Source organism: Streptopelia decaocto, assembly GCF_964273445.1.
Source record: "Streptopelia decaocto genome assembly, chromosome: 22".
Classification (NCBI taxonomy): domain Eukaryota; kingdom Metazoa; phylum Chordata; class Aves; order Columbiformes; family Columbidae; genus Streptopelia; species Streptopelia decaocto.
The window spans coordinates 5,735,661-5,752,956 of NC_138677.1; the positions used below are offsets into that span (position 1 = coordinate 5,735,661).

General features: G+C 65.2%; 1 protein-coding gene across 4 annotated transcripts; it reads right to left on the bottom strand.

The window, feature by feature from the left end:
• Positions 1-374: 374 nt before the first annotated feature.
• On the bottom strand, positions 375-16,936 carry LOC309448994 (signal transducer and activator of transcription 5B). 4 transcript variants are annotated; one of them, XM_082070897.1, is made up of 19 exons: positions 16,814-16,936; positions 6,487-6,623; positions 5,523-5,679; positions 5,360-5,449; positions 4,796-4,970; positions 4,584-4,714; positions 4,339-4,490; positions 4,113-4,268; positions 3,847-4,026; positions 3,647-3,734; positions 3,385-3,507; positions 3,152-3,244; positions 2,829-3,035; positions 2,352-2,446; positions 2,154-2,284; positions 1,868-2,023; positions 1,660-1,711; positions 1,322-1,429; positions 375-1,252 (listed from the first exon to the last, which is right to left on the bottom strand). In XM_082070897.1, the coding sequence occupies exons 2-19, from the start codon at positions 6,612-6,614 to the stop codon at positions 1,126-1,128; spliced, it is 2,349 nt and encodes a 782-aa protein (XP_081927023.1). In that variant the 5' UTR covers positions 6,615-6,623; positions 16,814-16,936; the 3' UTR covers positions 375-1,125. The 4 variants fall into 4 exon arrangements, with proteins under 4 accessions (XP_081927023.1, XP_081927020.1, XP_081927022.1 ...); XM_082070894.1 differs by having other exon boundaries at positions 1,853-2,023; XM_082070896.1 differs by lacking the exon at positions 16,814-16,936 and adding an exon at positions 16,656-16,679 and having other exon boundaries at positions 1,853-2,023.
• Between the last annotated feature and the right edge of the window lie 360 nt (positions 16,937-17,296).

Consider the following 17,296-nt stretch of genomic DNA (forward strand, 5'->3'; position numbering starts at 1 on the left):
TTCGCTCAGCGGAGAATTAAATCGCAATTAAAACCCAAGAGCAACCGCCCTGTTTCTCCACCTCTCGGCGAGAGAAAGCTCTTTGTTTAAACAAATAAATAAATAGTGCGATTTGTCTATTTTGGTTTGGTTTTTCCCCTGGAAAACGCCCCCAGTCCCGCCCCACTCCCTGGTCCCCGGCCCCAGCCCCCCGGATCGCCCCCCTGCACTCCAGGGCGGGACATGGGGACCTGGACCCCAATCGTGTGCCTGGCCCCGGGGTGCTGCTCCCCTGCTGAGTGTCATCCAGAGATGGGGGGCACGGGGCCACCCGCAGCCCGGGGGGTCCCTCTCCAACCCCACCCCACTTGCCAGACACACGTGAAACCCACAGCTTTTGTGTTACAAAAATATTCCGTGCTTTATTTACTCTGTGGTAGAAAAATAACATGGCCAGGACCCCAGAGCTTGTCGGACAAGGCGAGGGGAGAGGCGGGGGGGGGACACAGAGGGCTCCGCTCCCCCCTAACTGCCCGCACTGCCCCACGGCCCTGGCTGGGGGCCCTCACACCTGCCCCACGCTGCACCGGCTCCGGATGGGGATGGCGGAGCCGGGGGGCGAAGGGGCTCCCGCATCCTTTTGGGGGGGTTGGGGTGACCAAAGGAGGAGACAAGGTACAGGAGGGGACCCCACCCCAGCTGACCCCCCCTTCTGCCCCACACCAGAGCCCGTGAGGCCAACGCACCCCCTGGGGATGGAGCCACGGGATAGAACAAGAAGGCGACACGTACATTCTTAGTGACGACTGTGAAAGCGAAGGCGAGGCCGGGTATTCCCCCCGGCCCCCACCCCCGGCAGCCCCTCGGGGGGAGCGGGGCGGCTCGGCGGCCGGTGCTTGCAGAAGCGGAAAGCCGAAGCTGGGCCGCTTAAAAAGGAACATACAGGAAAACCATGCGACAAATCCGCTGCCGTTTATACAAGGGCATAAACACCAAAGAGCCGGACGCCAGCCTGCGTTTCGGGGCAGCACAGAGCAAATCCGCGGGACGGGGCCCACCCGCAACCCCCCCCCCGGCACAGAGACACGAACACAGCACAGACCCCACGGTGCCGGGGCCGAGGGTGGGGGGCCGGGCGCCCACCCGTCACGATTGGGCATGGGGGATCCACTGAGTGTCCACGGGGCGCCGCAGCAGCTCCTCCACGTGCCTCGCCACGTCGATGCTGTCATCCAGGTCGAAGTCACCCTCGGGGTCCATCATGGTGTCGGGGCTGCGGGAGGCAGGGGGTGAGGAGGGGGGTCGTCCACAAGGGGACGGGGACAGGTGATGCGATACCTACTTCTGCGTGTACATGTTGTAATGGGGCTGGGAGCAGACGGCGGGGGAGGGAGCCTGGTCCATGTAGGTGGGCCCTCCGGGGCCAGAATCACCTGATGCGTTGACAAACCTGTGGGGATGGGGAGCTGGTGAGCGCAGGCAGGGGCTGAGATGGGCAGCCCAGGGGGAACCAGAACTGTTTTGGTTGGAAAAGACCCTCGAGGTCATCAAATCCAACCATTACCCCAACCTTGGCGCTAAACCATGTCCCTAAGAAACCTCATCTCTGCGTCTTTTCAACCCCTCCAGGGATGGGCATCTGGGGAACACACAGCCCAGGGGGTGCAGGGTCAGACTTACTCTGGCACCACTTGCTTGATCTGTGGCTTCACGTACCCATCCACGGCTTTAGCTAGAGGAAAGAAAGCAGCGCTAAGGGCCTGAATTGCTGGTACCTGTCAGCCCTGGGGCGGGGGGAGGCTGGGAGCCCCAGCTCCACGCCGGTCAGATGCGGGAAGGACAGGGACGCGTGCGGGGCGAAGGGCAGCGCTACCTGGCGTGGACTCACAGAGAACCGGCGTGTAGTACTTGGAAAAGACCTCGTCCTTGGGCCGGTCGGGGAACACGTAGATGAGGTAACTGAGATCCCCGAGGCGGTCAGCGAGGGAGCGGATGGAGAAATCCCTGGTGGTGAAAGGCATCAGGTTCCAGAACATCCTCTCGGCTGGAAGACAAGAGCGAGGAGCGTGGTGATGCTCAGAGCAGCGCCAGCGCCATGGACACAACACATTGAGTGCCAGGCTGGGGCCGAGGGACAGCGGGGTCGGGGGTGCCAGCCGCCCGCACACACTCACAGGAGTCAAACTTCCAGGCGATGGTGATGCCGCCGATCTCCGAGTCGCTGAACCGCAGCAGGAAGGTTCCGTCGGGCTTGTTGATGAGCAGGTCGTGCGCCTGCTGCTTGTTGACGAAGCCCAAGATGGCCCTGGGCAGAGCGGGGGGTCAGAGGGGGTGGGCGGGGGGCGGGCAGCGCAGGGCAGGACAGCTCTTACCCGTCGTTCCAGTGCGGCTTCAGATGCTTCTTCAGCACCTCCATCACCCCATCAAACCACTGCCAGAAGGTGTAATTCCTCCCGGGTAGGTTTTCCTGATGAAATCCCCAGAAAAATGAGCACTCCCAGCTCCAGCCTCAGAGCGGCTGTTAAACTGCACAGGAGTTCGGGGCAGCAGCGGTGACTTGGGGACCCAGACCGTGAGACGGCCACAGCGCTGGGGGAGCACCCGGGAGAACGCACACCCCGTTTGCAGCCCCACGGCACTCCGTGTCCCTCCAAGTGGGGAAGGTGACACCTCCCGCCCCACTGCAGCTGGTATTTGTCTCGGTTTTTGCACCACCCCAGCAAGAAACGGCTCCATCCAACCTCCCAGCGCGAGCACTGGTTCTGCGGGAGCAGCAAAACCTCCGTCCCAAAGCCCACAGGCACCCTGGGGCTCCACGACTGTCCCGGCACAGATCCCAGTCCGCTCACCCGGTTGAACTGGGACCAGGACACCGTGGTGCTGCTGTAGTCTTCCAGATGGGAGCTGGTGCTGTTGAAGAGTTTCTGTGCCAGGAACACCAAGTTCTCCTTGGTCAGCCCGCGGCTGCTCTGCACCTCGGCCTTGAACTTCATGTTGAGCGCCTCGCAGAGCTGCGGCCACTGCACCTTGTCGGGGACGGCGAAGGGGACGCGGCCCTGGGTGGACACAGCAGGGTCAGTCCTGAGCGCTGCCCATCGATTTCCCCACCCGGAGACCCCGAGTCACACTCCTGCAGCCCCCGGGGCAGTGGGGCTTGTCCCACCCCACTCACGGGCTCGGCAAAGGCGTTGTCCCAGAGCACGGTGGCCGTGGCGTTGTTGTCCTGGCTCCCGTGCACAATCACCACCACGGGCAGGGACAGCGTCTGCCAGGAGGAAGAGGAGGGTGGGCTGTGGTGCATGGCCGGAGCATCACCCATGGGCACCCCAGCCTGTATGGTCACCCCATGGCTTGGCACCCGTGGCTCGCCCAGCCCTGCAGAGGGGACAGGGCCGGTGGCTTTACCTTCACCTGAAAGACCAGCTCGTTGCCACCAACACTGAACTGCGACTCGAAGAGGATGGTGAACTTCTCCTCTGTCACCGACTCGGCCCCGCGGCGATCTGAGCGCTTGATCCGCTTCAGGGACTGCGGGGACACGAGGGGTGAGCACGGGGGGACAGACGGGGACACCAGCGTGAGCACAGGTGGGATGCAACACAGACGGGGACACAAGGGGTGAACACAGGGGGACATGCAGGGACAGGAGGGAGCTGACAGCGCTCACCATGTTGCGGAAGTGGGCGCTGAGCGTCCCCGTGGCCTGGTGATACTCCATCACGCAGCAGTTGTTGAGGATCTCCCCGCTGCTCTCACTGCCACGGGAAGCCACAGGCTCAGGGACTGGAGCTCACACTGGGGGCAGCCCCCCCGAGCCCCCAGATCCTGCTCCCCGCTGCCTCGGCAGCCCCGTCCCCCTGGCATTACTTGCGGGTGCTCTCATTCTTCAGCAGGGCCTTGGCTTGCTGCTCGCTGATGATGGTGGCCTTCACCTGGGGGGGGTTCATGTGCACGTTCAGCTTCCCCCCCACCAGGAGCCGCACGGTGGCTGCGAACTTGGTCTGTGTCTTCAGCACCTGGGGGGGCTGCTTCTCGATGATGAAGGTGCTGAGGGGGCAGGGGGATCAGGGGCTGGCAGACGGAGCAGCCCCAACCCGCCCCCCGCACCAGCCGAGCCGTGCCCCCACCTCTACCTGGTCACCAGGGCGGAGATGATGTCGGTGATGGTGCCGTTCAGCTCCGACAGCATCTCCTCCACGGGACCGGGGATGGGCAGCTGCTGGCACAAGTGCTCAGCCCGCCGGATCTGCTGCCGGTTCTGCCAGATGATCTCCGCCAGCTTCTCGCACCTGGCGTGGGGCACAGGGCTCAGCACCGCGCCGGGGCTCAGCACCCCGTCCCGCCGGTGCCGGCACCCACCAGGTCTGCAGCACGTCCAGGGTCCCCTCGGGGGGGCCCCCGTTCCCCGCCAGCTGCTGCCGACGCTTCCACTGGATCAGCTCATCGTCCAGGATGGTCGTTTGCTGCTTGCGCAGCAGCTGCAGCGTCTTCTGGTGCTTCTCGGCCAGGTCCTGCAAGGCGGGACAGTGTTACAGGGCATGGGGATGGCATTACGGGTGACAGGGATGGCATAACATGGCACAGGGACAGGTGGGGACACTCACCACACGGTACTGCTGTAGTGTCTGGGCCTCCCGGTGCAGCCAGGCCTCCAGCGACGCCTTTTTCTGCTGCAGTGTCGTCTCCCGCGACATGCGCTCCTGGGGGCCCAGGTGGGAGAGCTGGGAGAACTGGGCTGGGGGACGGGGCACAGCGTTAGTGCTGGCAGCACCAGCACCCAGCCCCTGCGCCCCCTCCCAGCTGCCTCCCCACCCACCTTGGAGGCGCATGTTCTCCTGGTACTGGATGATGAAGTATTCCTGCGTCTGCTGCAGCTTCTTGAGCTCGTTTTCCGAGTCCTGCGTGATGAGCCGCAGCTCCTCGAAGGTCTGGTTGATCTGCAGGTGCTTCTGGGACATGGCATCCACCAAGGAGCCGGCCGGCGAGGGGCTCTGCAGGCGGCACGGGGAGCGCTCAGCACGGCAAGAGGATCCTCATAGAATGGTTTGGGTTGAAGGACCTTCCCAGCTCCCCCATGCCCCCCCTGCCATGAGCAGGGACATCGTCACCAGCTCAGGGTGCTCAGAGCCCCGTCCAGCCTGGCCTGGGGTGTCTCAGGGATGGTTCATCCACCACTTCTCTGGGTACCTGGGCCAGGCTCTCACCACCCTCAGGCCAACAACTCCTTCCTCATGTCTTCCCTCCCCATCCCCCTGGATGCTGCAGGGACCCAGAGCACCCCGTGCATCAGGGCTGTTCCCACCATCGCGGTGCCGGAGCCCCTGAGCATCCTCCCCACACCGTGGGACCCACTCCCCAGCTCCCCACAGCCCCCACTCACATTATTCGCCTCCCGCACCAGCCGCTGCTCGTGGTAGAGGATGTGCCGGATGCAGCGCACCAGCTCCATGGGGCACCGGTCGTACGTGTTCTGCAGGGGGGAGCACAGCCTGAGCTGGGGCCCGGGACATGGACACCCCCAGCCCCACAGCCCCCCCATTCACCTGCAGCTGCGTGGCGTAGTGCCCCAGCTTGATCTTCAGCAGGAAGCCGTCTTCTCCAACTTGGTGATCCGCCTTCTTCTGCAGCTCCTGGATCAGCCCCTCCAGCAGCTGCGTCGCCTTCACGTTCTCCTGGGGGTTCTCCAGGTCGATGGAATCCCTGTGCGCATGGAGCAAAGTGTCAGGGCAGCCCGATCCCACACGGGGTTCCTGGCAGGACGTCAGAACCCCAGGGGAACAACCCCAGGGACCAGTACAGGTTGGGGTTGACCTGCTGGGAGGCAGCTTTGCAGAGAAGGACGTGGGAGTCCTGGGTGACAACAGGGTGACCATGAGCCAGCAATGCGCTCGTGGGGCCAAGAAGGCCAATGGTGCCCGGGGTGTGTCAGGAAGAGTGTGGGCAGCAGGTCAGGGAGGGGAATCCTCCCGCTCTGCTCTGCCCTGGTGAAGCTCCATCTGCAGAACTGGGTCCTGTTCTGAGCTCCCCAGTTTAAGAAGGACAAGGAATTACTGGAGAGGGTCCAGGAAGGGACACAAAGATGCTGAGGGGTCTGGAGCATCTTTGTGATGAGGAGACACTGAGAGAGATGGGGCTGTTGAGCTGGAGAAGAGAAGCTGAGAGGGATCTGATCAATGGATCAATATCTCAGGGTGGGTGTCAGAGGATGGACCAGACTCTGCTCAGTGGTGCCCAGCGCCAGGGTGAGGGGCAACGGGCACAGACAAACACAGGAGGCTCCATCTGCACACGAGGAGAAACTTCTTCCCTTTGCGGTGCCAGAGCCTGGCCCAGGCTGCCCAGAGCGGGTGTGGAGTCTCCTTCTCTGGGACATTCAAACCCCTGGGATCCTGTGTGATCTGCTCTGTGACCCTGCGTGAGCAGGGCTGGGCATCTACAGAGGTTCCTCCAACCCAACCACCCTGTGATTTTGTGGTTCCCCATGGGACGGGGACCCTGCTGACCTACCATGCCTGGCTCTCGATCCACTGCGACAGGTAGTGCCGCACCTCGATGGGAAAGTGCTGCCCGTAGAGCGCCTGCATCTGCCGCAGGGCTTCTCCCTGGAGCTGCTGCGCCTGGATCCACACCGCCATGGCTCACACCTGCCGCCCAGACAGAGGGGGGATCATCAGGGCACGCCGGGGGGGTCCGGTCCCCGCCACCCCCACAAGCCCTTTGCAGGAGCCTCCGGGCTCTCCGGTTCTGCTGGAGCCGCCTCCAGCTGCCGAACAAAAGGGGTGTGCAGGGGACCCTGGCTCTGAGTCACCCCCTCTGTTCTAGGAAGAGCCCTGGGGGGGGCCGGGGCTGCGGCTCCGCGCTGGCTCTGCGCATGGGGATCGTTTCCCCTGGCTGCGCCGCGGGCTGGCGGCCATCGCTGGCCGGGGAAATGAGGAAACGGGGCCAGGGGGAGGGAGGGCTGGCGAGAAACCCCGGGTGACGCAGAGCGGGGCCCCCGCGCTCCTGCCCACACCCCGGCCCCGAGGGTCCACAGACCCCAGCACCGCAGCCGCCACATTCCCTGCCAGCAGCACCGCGGAGGGGACACCAGCCGGGGTACAGGGCTTTCCAAAGCAAGTTTTGGAGCAAAACTGGCTCCATGCAGGAGCGCTGCCAGATCCCACCCGCCACGCGGCCCCGGCAGCCCGGCTCACACGGGCATGACGAAAGGACAGCCGGGATGGAGCTATAAACAGCCACAGTGTCCCCTGCTGCAGTTGGAGCTGCAGCTCGGCGGAGCCTGGAAAAACAACCCGGCGGTCGAGTCTTTTGATGGTGACACGATGGGGAGCGATGAGGGATGGGCCTTGCAGCCCCTCTGATGCAGCGATAAAGAGCATTTACACACATACCCAAAACACCTGGGGTTTCGTATCGTGGGGAGGTGCCTGGCGGGGGCACGAGGCCCTGGGCTGTGTCCCAAAGCTGGGTGACCAGGACAGGATCTGGTTACTGCACCAGCCAGTAACGAGGATGGGGAGTTGGGGACCGCACTGGGGGGATGCACCCCCCTTTCCCTCCCCAAAGCGCTTTGTTGAGCCTCAGGAACAGCCGGTGTCCCCCGGGGCTCCACAAGCAGCTGGTGCTGTCCCATGGGCGGGGGGACGCGCTGCAGGGGGGACACGGTGGGGGACGGTGACAGCGGGTGCAAGCGAGCGGCCAAAGCAACTGCGCACCCACCTCCTGCGCAGGAAGAGGAACAATAACCAAGAGTTGGCTAAAAATGAAGTTTTCCCCTATAAAAAGGGAGGAACGTTTCCACATTCACAGAAATGGCCCGAGCTGGAAACGCTGCTGGCAAGGGGGAGGTTGGAGAGGCAGAAAACGCAGGGGAAGGGAAGGCATGATGGCCGAGAGCAGGACGCACATGGGCGGTCAGAAATTGCAGGCTCTTGGTATGAAAAATCAGTGAGAAGCGAGGAGAGCGGCCATGGCCACCGCGCCACAAACGGCCAAAGTCCCCAGAGCAGCGGGGACGTCTGCACGGACGCAGAGCAAACAAAGGCCGCCCTGCCTAGCGAGAAAATGGTGATCTCTTCCCATCTCGCGGCGAAAAAACACTTCCTATTCCACTCCAGCGGGTTGTTAAGCAACGAGGCCGGGGCTGCTGCTGCGGTGAGCCGGCGCACACCCGCTCAGCCGCGCTGCCGGGAGCCGGAGCGGCGCTGCCGCGCGGAGGGGGACACGGCACCGTGTCGGCGTCCACGAGGGACCGTGGAGTGGCCAAGGGCCGCGTGGCCCAGCCGGCACGTGCCCGACCGAGGGCAGGGCTGTCCCCAAGCCGTGGTGTCCCAGCAGATAAGCACATCCCAAAAAAACCCTCGTGCCAGGCTTGGACGCAACCTCCACAGGCACCAGTAATAGAACAGTGGGTGTTTCTCCAAGCGCCTCATTTTTGTCTCGTTTCTCAACCACGGACTGACACCAAACCTCCCCGAGGGCTGCAGGGCACCCTGAGGGCCCTGGAAAAGTCACCAGTGTCACCTGCCATGAGCAAAGGAAACTTGCCGGCTGTGAGACCCAGCAACGCTGGGGCAGCATCTCTGCTTCGCCAAGAGCTACAGCACCGCAGGCCCAGCACGGTGGGAAGGGACCGTCCCAGCTCCCCAGTGTCACCCAGGGACATCGTCACCAGCTCAGGGTGCTCAGAGCCCCGTCCAGCCTGGCCTGGGGTGTCTCCAGGGATGGTTCATCCACCACCTCTCTGGGAACCCGGACCAGGCTCTCAGCACCACTCGCCGCGGCTCCCGCACCCCGGCAGGGACCGGCAGCGCTGCCGCAGCACCGCGCATTGCCACAGGTCAGCCGTGCTGCAGCCACTGGCCACATGCACGCCCAAACAACTGCAAAAGACAGATAATTGCAGTGGTTTAAGCTACTTTGCATTTACTTGCTGGCAGCAATCTATAACCCACCCACTACCGCAGCTCGGTTAACCAGCAGCAACTCAACAAGCCGCAGCAACGTGCTCACCGGCGCCTCGACGCCTGCGAAGCCGCGCAGAGGCAGCGTACCGGAGGCAGGAGCAGCGCCGCAGAGAGGGACCCCAGCCCTGCAGGGAACGCTGACACCAGCGGGTGTCACTTCTGCATCTGCCAGCCCCATTCCCCACTTCCGATGGGTAGGCACCATCAAACCAGCTGCAAAACGGGCGAAACTCACCCAAAAGGGCTGCCCAGAGGACCAGAGGCAGCAGCAGAGGAGAGGCTGGCAGCACCGCTGGGGCCGGAGGGGACCTGATGTGACCACACCAGGGACTGGCACGGCCACAGCAGCAGCCCTGGGGACAGCAGCCGTGGCACCTCCCGGCTGTGGTCACGAGCTGCAGGAAAGCCCAAGCGAGCCAGAGCGTGTCTGCGGGCAGACAGGAGGAGGGAAATGCCTCACGGGGCGAGGCCACCGGCGGCGCCTTCCCGTGTGCCACGGGCACGGCAAAACCCAAACATGGGCACAGCGCCCGCCCAGGGGCCGGCACGTGCTGCGCTGCGGGGTGGATGCTCGCAGGATGCTCGCAGGATGCTCGCTGCACGCAGCCGCGGGACGATGCTCACAGGATGCTCACAGCACGCTGCCGCGGGACGCTCACGGCGTGCAGCCACCTTGGGGACCCCGCGGTGGGCAGACACCCCTGCTTTGGCGCTGGCACCGACTGCATCCCCCTGGCCTTGCAGGGGCCAAGCAGAGCCCTGCGGGGGCCACAGCAAAGGGGTCTGGTCGTAACCCCCCAACTCGCGCACAGCAGCCCCTCCGCCGCGGCGGATCCCACGCTGCCCTTTGCCCGGGGGTCTCCGGAGCGGTGTCCCCCCGGGCAGGGGCGCGGTGCTCCCCCCATCCTGGGCTCCAGCAGGCAGCTGCCCTGCGCCCGCTGCGGCTGCCGCCTCTGCCGCAGTAAACACGGGGACACGTGGTTTCTCGGCACCTCCGGGAGCCCACGATCGCTTCCAGGTCAGAGCTGGCCCCGCTCGCGGGCTGGCGGCCGGACCCTGCTCGCCCCACGGCCGGTGCGGCCGGGGGGACGCGGTGTCCCCGGGAAGGACAGTCCCTCCAGGGCAGGATCCACGTCCCGTGCTGGAAGCCGATAGCTGCTCAGCGCACCGAAAAGCTCTAGTTCCCCGACACAGACGCTCGCCCCCCTGCCCACAATAATTCACCCCCTGGCCCGCACCAGCTCACCCAAGGGACCTGTTGGAGCCCCTGGACAGCCCGGTGGCCCCAATTAGCCGGGGCTCCCCCAACTTGGCCCCCTTGCACACGGTCCTGCCTGCTGCAGGCAGCAAACGCTGCCGTGCCCCACGTCCCACCCCACAGCTGGGGGGCACCGAGGGCTCTGCACCCACCCCACAGGCCCTGCAACGCCAGGGCCGTCCCAGCCGGGGCTCCCCGTGCTCGGCGGGGCCGGCAGAGCTCGGCACGGTGCCCGGCTCCTCCGGCGCCCGCAGCCCCAGCTCGGCGCTGGGTGCCCGTCCCGTGGCCGCACTCACCCGTGCTCAGGCACCGCTCTGCCCCACCGTCCCCTCCGGCGTCCCGGCCCCGGGGCCGCGGCTCCAGGCAGGTTCTGCCGGCACAGCCGGGCTCCCGGGGCGGCCGTTTCGCAGGCTCCGCGCTACAGGAAGGAGCGGAGAGCAGCTATTTCCTTCCAAAATGTCAGCTGCCTGCGCAGGGCAGCCAGCCCCAGGCTGCTGGCAGCTTCCTCTGCCGCTGCTGCCTGCGTGGTGCCCGCCATGGGGGGGCTGGCACCCCCGCCACGCTCCCCACCAGTGCCAGTCACAGCCCCTGCCCACGGTGGGCTGGTGGGGCTGAGCCCCCCGAGTCCCCACGGGTGGCTGGCAGCCAGGGATGGGACCCCAGGGACCGACGCAGGAGCATCGGCACAGATGTGACGGACTCACTCGCACCCCCAGTCCCGCTAACACCCCGCTGGGGCACAGCCTGTGCCTGGAACACCCGGGTGCCATTGAGCAGCCCCCAGACCCCCCATCCCTGCTCGGAGCTGGTGGGTGCTGGGGTGCGGTGGAGCCAGCACAGGGGGCTGTGGTGCTGGGAACGGGGGGTCTTGCCCATTGTACCCCTGCCCGTGGTTTCCAGCGTGGCTGGCTCTGGAAACACAACGTGCCCCCCAAGGGCAGAGGTGATGGGTCCCATAGCAGAGCTGGGTGTCCTGGCAACTTTGGGAGCCAAAAATGGAGAACTCGCACTGTTACAGGAACAAGGAAACCCCACGCAGGGCATGATGCTGCCTGGGGAGGAACCGGCCCCCCACGCAGGTGGAGTCACCCCAGCCAGGGATGGGTGCTGCCCCCCAAATGCCTGGGGGGTCTCAGGGCTGGGGGTGCCCGCGGCTCGGCTCACACCGCGGGGCTGTGGCTGTACCTGCCCAGTGACATTTGCTGCCCTGGGGAAGAGTTTTTCTCCCCTGTTCAGGTTTTCCCTTCCAACCACAGCCGCCCAGAAACCTGCGTCAAAGAAAAACCACCAAAATACCCAATGAAGTCCCAGCAAAATCCCTTGAATCCAGGGGCTGGGACCTAGAGAGAAGAAACACACCAGTGCACCCAGAGCCACGCTGGGGCAGCCGTGACCAGACACTGTCCCTGCCCCATGTCCTGAGAACCTCCTGTCCGTCTGTCCAGCCCTCCAGGGATGGTGACTCCAGCACTGCCCTGGGCAGCCTGTTCCAATGCCCCACAGCCCTTTGGGGAAGAAATTGTTCCTAAATCCAACCTCAACCTCCCCTGGTGCAACTTGAGGCCGTTTCCTCTGCTCCTGGCGCTTGTTCCTGGGGAGAACAGACCAGCACCCTCCCTGTTCTCCAGCTGAACCCCCCAGGTCCCTCAGCTGCTTCCATCACACTTGTGCTCCAGCCCCTTCCCCAGCTTTGTATCCCTGCCATAAACCCACAGACAGCATTAGGGAGGTCTGGGCAGAGCTTTTTGGCTCTCCAGGGCCAAGCAGCTGAATTACGCAGCTCCATAGGGAGCTGCCGGCTCCAACGCCTTGGGGTCCAGCGGGGGTATCTGGGGTAGATCCAGAGCCACTGCCCACCTGCAGCATCCCAGCTCCGGGCAAGAATCAGCCCAGTGGCACCGTGGCCACGGTCAGCACAGCCCTGGGCTCGCTGCTAATCCTGCTCAGCCCAGCACCAGCCCAGCAGGGATGGGCTGGTCAGAAGGACCCTGAGGATTAAGCTCATTTCAACATCGAATTAGTCCTGATTGGGGTCTGGAAGACACAATTTCATTTTATCCGGCACGCTCCAGTGAGCGCACACAATGGCACTAATCCTGTCCTCGGCCAGGCTGGATTTGCAGAGCAAGACCCAGGTGGGCTGGGGGGGGACACGGGGAGCACAGGCACTGGCTCCATCGCTCCGGGCGCATCCATCCCCATCCGGCCACATCCATGCATCGCCCTGTGCAACCACCCTGCGTGGGGACGAGTCACCGACCACGCTGCGAGACAGCACGGGGTGCGTGCAGGACCCACTGTGCACACTCTCACCTTTGGGAGCAAAACCCAAAGAGAGACTGCAAGGACCCAGCTGTGCACAAGGATGCTCAGGCATCGGGAACACCCGTCAGAATGGGAATAAACAACCAAAACACCAATGGTTTCTGCAATAAAATCCTCATTTGGAGCAGGCAAACGTCACAGCCAAACCTGCGCAGGGGTTAAATGCAGCGTTATACCCAAGGCACGCCAATGTGTCCAGCTTTCCTTGCCCTTGCTCTGCAGCCGCTGGCGGCGCCGGGGCAGAGCGGAGCCCCAGCTGCACCACCAGCATCTCACCGAAACGTTTCCAACGGGCTCAGGTGATAACGGGGTGACAAACGGAGCGTGCTGGGCCAGCACAGCTGTGCCACCCGGTGCCAGGGCCGCGTGTCCACCCGCCAAACAGGACAGAGACCATTTCATAGAATCGTAGAATCATTTCAGTTGGAAGAGACCCTCACAGTCATTGAGTTCAACCATAACTCTAACCCAACCATGTCCCCAAGAACCTCATCTAAACACCTTTTAAACCCCTCCATGGATGGCATCTCCACCACTGCCCTGGGCAGCCTGTTCCAATACCTGAAGAATTTCTTCCTAATATCCAATCTAAACCTCCCCTGGCGCAACTTGAGGCCATTTCCTCTTGTCCTATCACCTGCTACTTATTTTACAGCTGTTTTAGCGAGAAGCTTGGATTTGCCACAAGTGAGAGCTGCCTCTTGCTCTGCTAAAAGCTTTGCAGACAACCATCGAGCGAGAGGGACTAAAAGGCAGACAGCGGGCGCTCAGCGCTCAGCCGGGACTGCGCCGATGCTCTTCGAGCTCTGCCCCAGCACTCAGCTTTTCCCAATTCCCTCCTGGCAGAGCTGCGCTATAAACCAGCATCTGCATCTCATAACAACAGGAAGACGCGAAGTTGCAGCGAAAAATGGAGATTGCAAAACTCACCAGCAGCTGAACGGGGAGCGCGTTGTGATCGCGTTACGGTTTGGTTATTACCGGCGCGGCCGGGCGAGCGCGGTGAGACACCGCGCGGCAGCACATCGCTCCCGCTCGGCGGAACGCGGGAGCCGGTACCGGGCAAAACGCAGGGTAAGGACCGCACAGCCAGCGCTCCCGGCCCCTCCGGTGCCGCTCGACGGGTGGATTCTGCTTTATCAGCAAGTCGAGCTCAGCCCTATCGGCCAGGAAGCCGCGTTCGCATGTTTGCCTCCCCCTTGGCACTTCCCAAGGCGGCGGGAGAAGCGGCTCACGGCAGCCTACCTTTTATCAGCCAGCAGATGTTGCTAGAACTGTTGCTGCATGTAAAATTCAGGCATGCCCGGCGCCGCTTGGATCCCTGCGCCAGCCACGCGGTGCCAGGGTAAACACGCCCCCCCTCCGCTTTCCTCCCGGGATCAAAACACTTGGGGGTTGCAAAATAGACACCCCATGAAAGGAAAGGCATGCCACAGAAACACTACAGCTGTCGAGGCGACTTCTCCCGGAGCGTGCCAGAGCCCCCGAGCCGGCACAGCCGCCCGGGCCGGAGCTGCCTGAGCGGCCACAGAGCCAAGTCCTGACCCATCCCGGCGCAGTGGGGACCGGGGAGTCCCTGCCGCCGTCCCCCAGCACCGGCACCACCGCGGTGCATTCAGCCCCGTAACACAGATGCGGCTCCAAGGGCAGCGCCCACCGGGCAGAGGGTCCGCGCTCCCCAGGGGATGCTGATGGGACGGAGGTCCTGCTCGACCACAGCCCATCACGCACGCCCCGGCTTCCACCGGCTCCCGGGGCTGCTGCAAAGCCCAGCAAGCACAGCCCAGTTTACAGTAATTCCTTGCAAACCAGAAAGTCATTTCCCAGCTGATGGGGCCGCTTTACTGTACGCGGCACAGCACAGTCACCGCTCGCCGCCCACGCCGTGGAGGAGTACAAGGAGCAAGGGATTTTTCGCAAGCAGAGTATCTGGGTTTTGCTATCACTCGAGAGAGAGCTGGGAAACCCCACGGCGAAGATCTCGCAGCTGCTCTGGAGTCAACACTTCCCCTGCAGCAAAAGGGGAAGGTCCCTCCAGAGGCTCCATGCAACCCCACGCTGAGCATCCCTGGCTGCAGCTCCATGTCCCCAACGCCGGTACCAGCATCCCTTGTCCTGTCCTGAAGCATCAGCCTTGGGACAAGGCAGGTGCACTAAAGGTGGCTCTAGTGACAACTACCAAGGGGCAAACACCCCTCAAGGGAGGACACTGAAAGTGCCACGAAAGACGGCGCAGGTGCCAGCCGCCCGTCACGCCCCGTTCCCAGCCCGGCTCTCCCGTGTCCTCGGGCTCTTGGCACCTCGCAACCTGCACCACAGCTCCTCCTCCATGTGGCTGCACACGCGGCACGGCCCTCCCCGGCCCTGGGGACAAGCCACGCTCTCAGGGACGGTGATAAAGGAGATGGTCTCCATCCTCACACCCAGCACCGTGGGGACCTGGAAGCCACGGCAGGTCAGGCTGCGATCCCGACAGCTTTGGGAACACCAGGACTTGCTGCAGCCACCCGCAGGCAGGTGACCCCGTCACCCCCAACGCCTCCGCCTCACCCAGAGCCACGTGGATGGGGCAGAGCCAGGCTCAGCGCCGAGCCCCGAGCAAACCTCCCTCCGGTGCGGGATCGCTGTGCTGCTGCAAACACGTTGGAGCACGACGGCAAACCTTGGCTTGAAATTGCCACAGAGAGAGCACTGCAATGGCAGCCAGCCCTCCCGCACCAGCACAGGGCCACGCTCCCCACGATGGGCACAGAGTCTTCCTCATGGAGACGGGACATGGGGGGACAGGAGCAAAGCTCCTGCAGCGCAGGGCTGGGTCTCTGACGGTGACGGGCTCTCCAGACCACCCCTTGGCACATATGCCAAATGCCTCCACGGACACCAGCTGCCTGGGCTCGCAGAGCTCCGGCTGCAGCCACAAGTGCCACCGGGGACACGGGGCTGGTCACTGGCAGCTGGCGAGGTGAACCAGACCGGGGCCGGGAGTGTCCTGCTGCAACAAGGCGACCCATGATGCAGGGACTTCATGCACCACATCCCTGCCGGGGGCGAGCGACACGGCCCCGCACTGCGCTGCGGACCCGCCACAGCAGCGCCAAACCCTGCACCGCGCTGCGGACCCGCCACGGCAGCGCCAAACCCTGCACCCCTCGGCGATGCACCCCAACGACCACGAACAAACCGCTTGTTGTCACTGCCTGTCCCCTGCCCCCCGCCACGGGGCTCCCCTGAGCATGGCGGGGCACACGGGCTCTTCCAAGCCTCCCCGCAAATTCACATGAGCCAATGGCCCCAGCTCTGCACTGTCATCTGAGGCGCTACCGTCGTCAGCAGTTCAGGCAGAGTCGGGGAGCCCCTTGGTGGTACCAGCGCCTGCACCCCAGTGCCGACACGAGCTGGGTGCTGGAGACCCGGAGCCATTGGGTATTTTGGTGAGGTGCTGCCAGGAGCCCGGTCTGGCACAAACGCGGCGGCCGCTGGGCGCAGAGCCCTGACAGCTCCCGTATCCCGCCGGACAGGTGGCCGCTGTCCCCGGGCTCGCAGTCACCCGGCCGCGCACCCCGGCCGGCGCGCGAGCTGGGTGAAAGGCCACCGGGGCTGCGGTCCCCACGCTGTCACCGCTCCCGCCTCGCACGGGGCGACATTTTCCATCTGCCTTCCACCGCCTGGCAGCGCAGCGCTGTGCGTCCCGCTGCGGGGAGCGCGACCCCCGCTCTCCCCGTCGGGTGTGCTGCCCGCGGCGAGACCCCCGCCCGCCCGGGATCGGCACTCAAGGCCGGCTCCCCCCCGCACCGGGACGCGCAGCGCCCGTTTTAGACGCTCCCCCCGCGGCCGCCGCTCAGGCTGGGCCCGGCCCGGGGCGGCGGCGGGAACCGGTCCCGCTTTACCGAGCGACGAGCGCCCCCGCCCCGGCCCGCGCCGCGCAAAGTCCGGCCCCCCCCGGGAGCGCCGCGCCGGGGGCGGCCCCGCCGGCTGCCCGCGCCCCTGCCCGGCCCTGCCCGCACCTGCGCGGCCCCTTTGCGCGCAGCGAGGCCGCGGGCCCGGCCGGTCCCCCTGCAGCGCCCCGCGCCCGGCCCCGCCGCCCGGCTGCGCCCGCCCGGGAGTTACGAAACACCCAAAATATTTACCGACGGGCGGGAGGAGAGGAGAGGCGCGCCCCGAGCCCCGGCCGCCCCCGCCGCAGGTGCCCCCGGCCCCGCCGCCCCCTGCCCGGATGCGGTCGCGGAAAGCGAAAGCGGCCCCGGTCCGGTCCCGGTGGCGATGGCGGCCACACGCCCGCCCCCACCTGCGGCCGCGGCGGCGGCTGCGGCTCCGCTGCTCCGGCGGCTCTCGGCGCTCGGCTCCGCCGCCGCTCTGCCCCCTCCGGCCGCCGCCGCCACCGCCCGGCCCGCGCGGCACCGCCCCCCGGCGGCACCGCCCCCCGCCCGCCCCCGCCGCCACCGGCACCGGGCACGGGCACGGGCAGAGCCCCGAGCGGTTGGGAGGTTCAGCACCGGCTACAGCGCGGCACAAACTCACACCGGAGCTTGGCAGCGGGGAAGCCCAAACCAGCACCGGGAGCTGGTGCTGGGCACGGGGGCTCAAACCGGCGCCGGGCCCTTGCACCTGAGGAATCTCACTCAACACCAGCACTGGGGGAGCCCACAGCACCATCGGGCACCGGCACGGCATTAGTTCCCTGGTGCCAGGCACAGGCGGGAGCCGGAGCGGGACCTCCATCTGCACCTCTGCCTCCCCTGCATCCCCTCCAGTCCCTGCACCTCCAGCC

Coding starts and splice junctions, on each gene's coding strand:
- LOC309448994 (XM_082070894.1), bottom strand. CDS start 6,614: ATGGCGGTGTGGATCCAGGCGCAGCAGCTCCAGGGAGAAGCCCTGCGG. Junction 5,680..6,486: donor TGGATCGAGAGCCAGGCATG/GTAGGTCAGCAG, acceptor CCATGCGCACAG/GGATTCCATCGACCTGGAGA. Junction 2,024..2,153: donor CGCCTGGAAGTTTGACTCCT/GTGAGTGTGTGC, acceptor CTTGTCTTCCAG/CCGAGAGGATGTTCTGGAAC.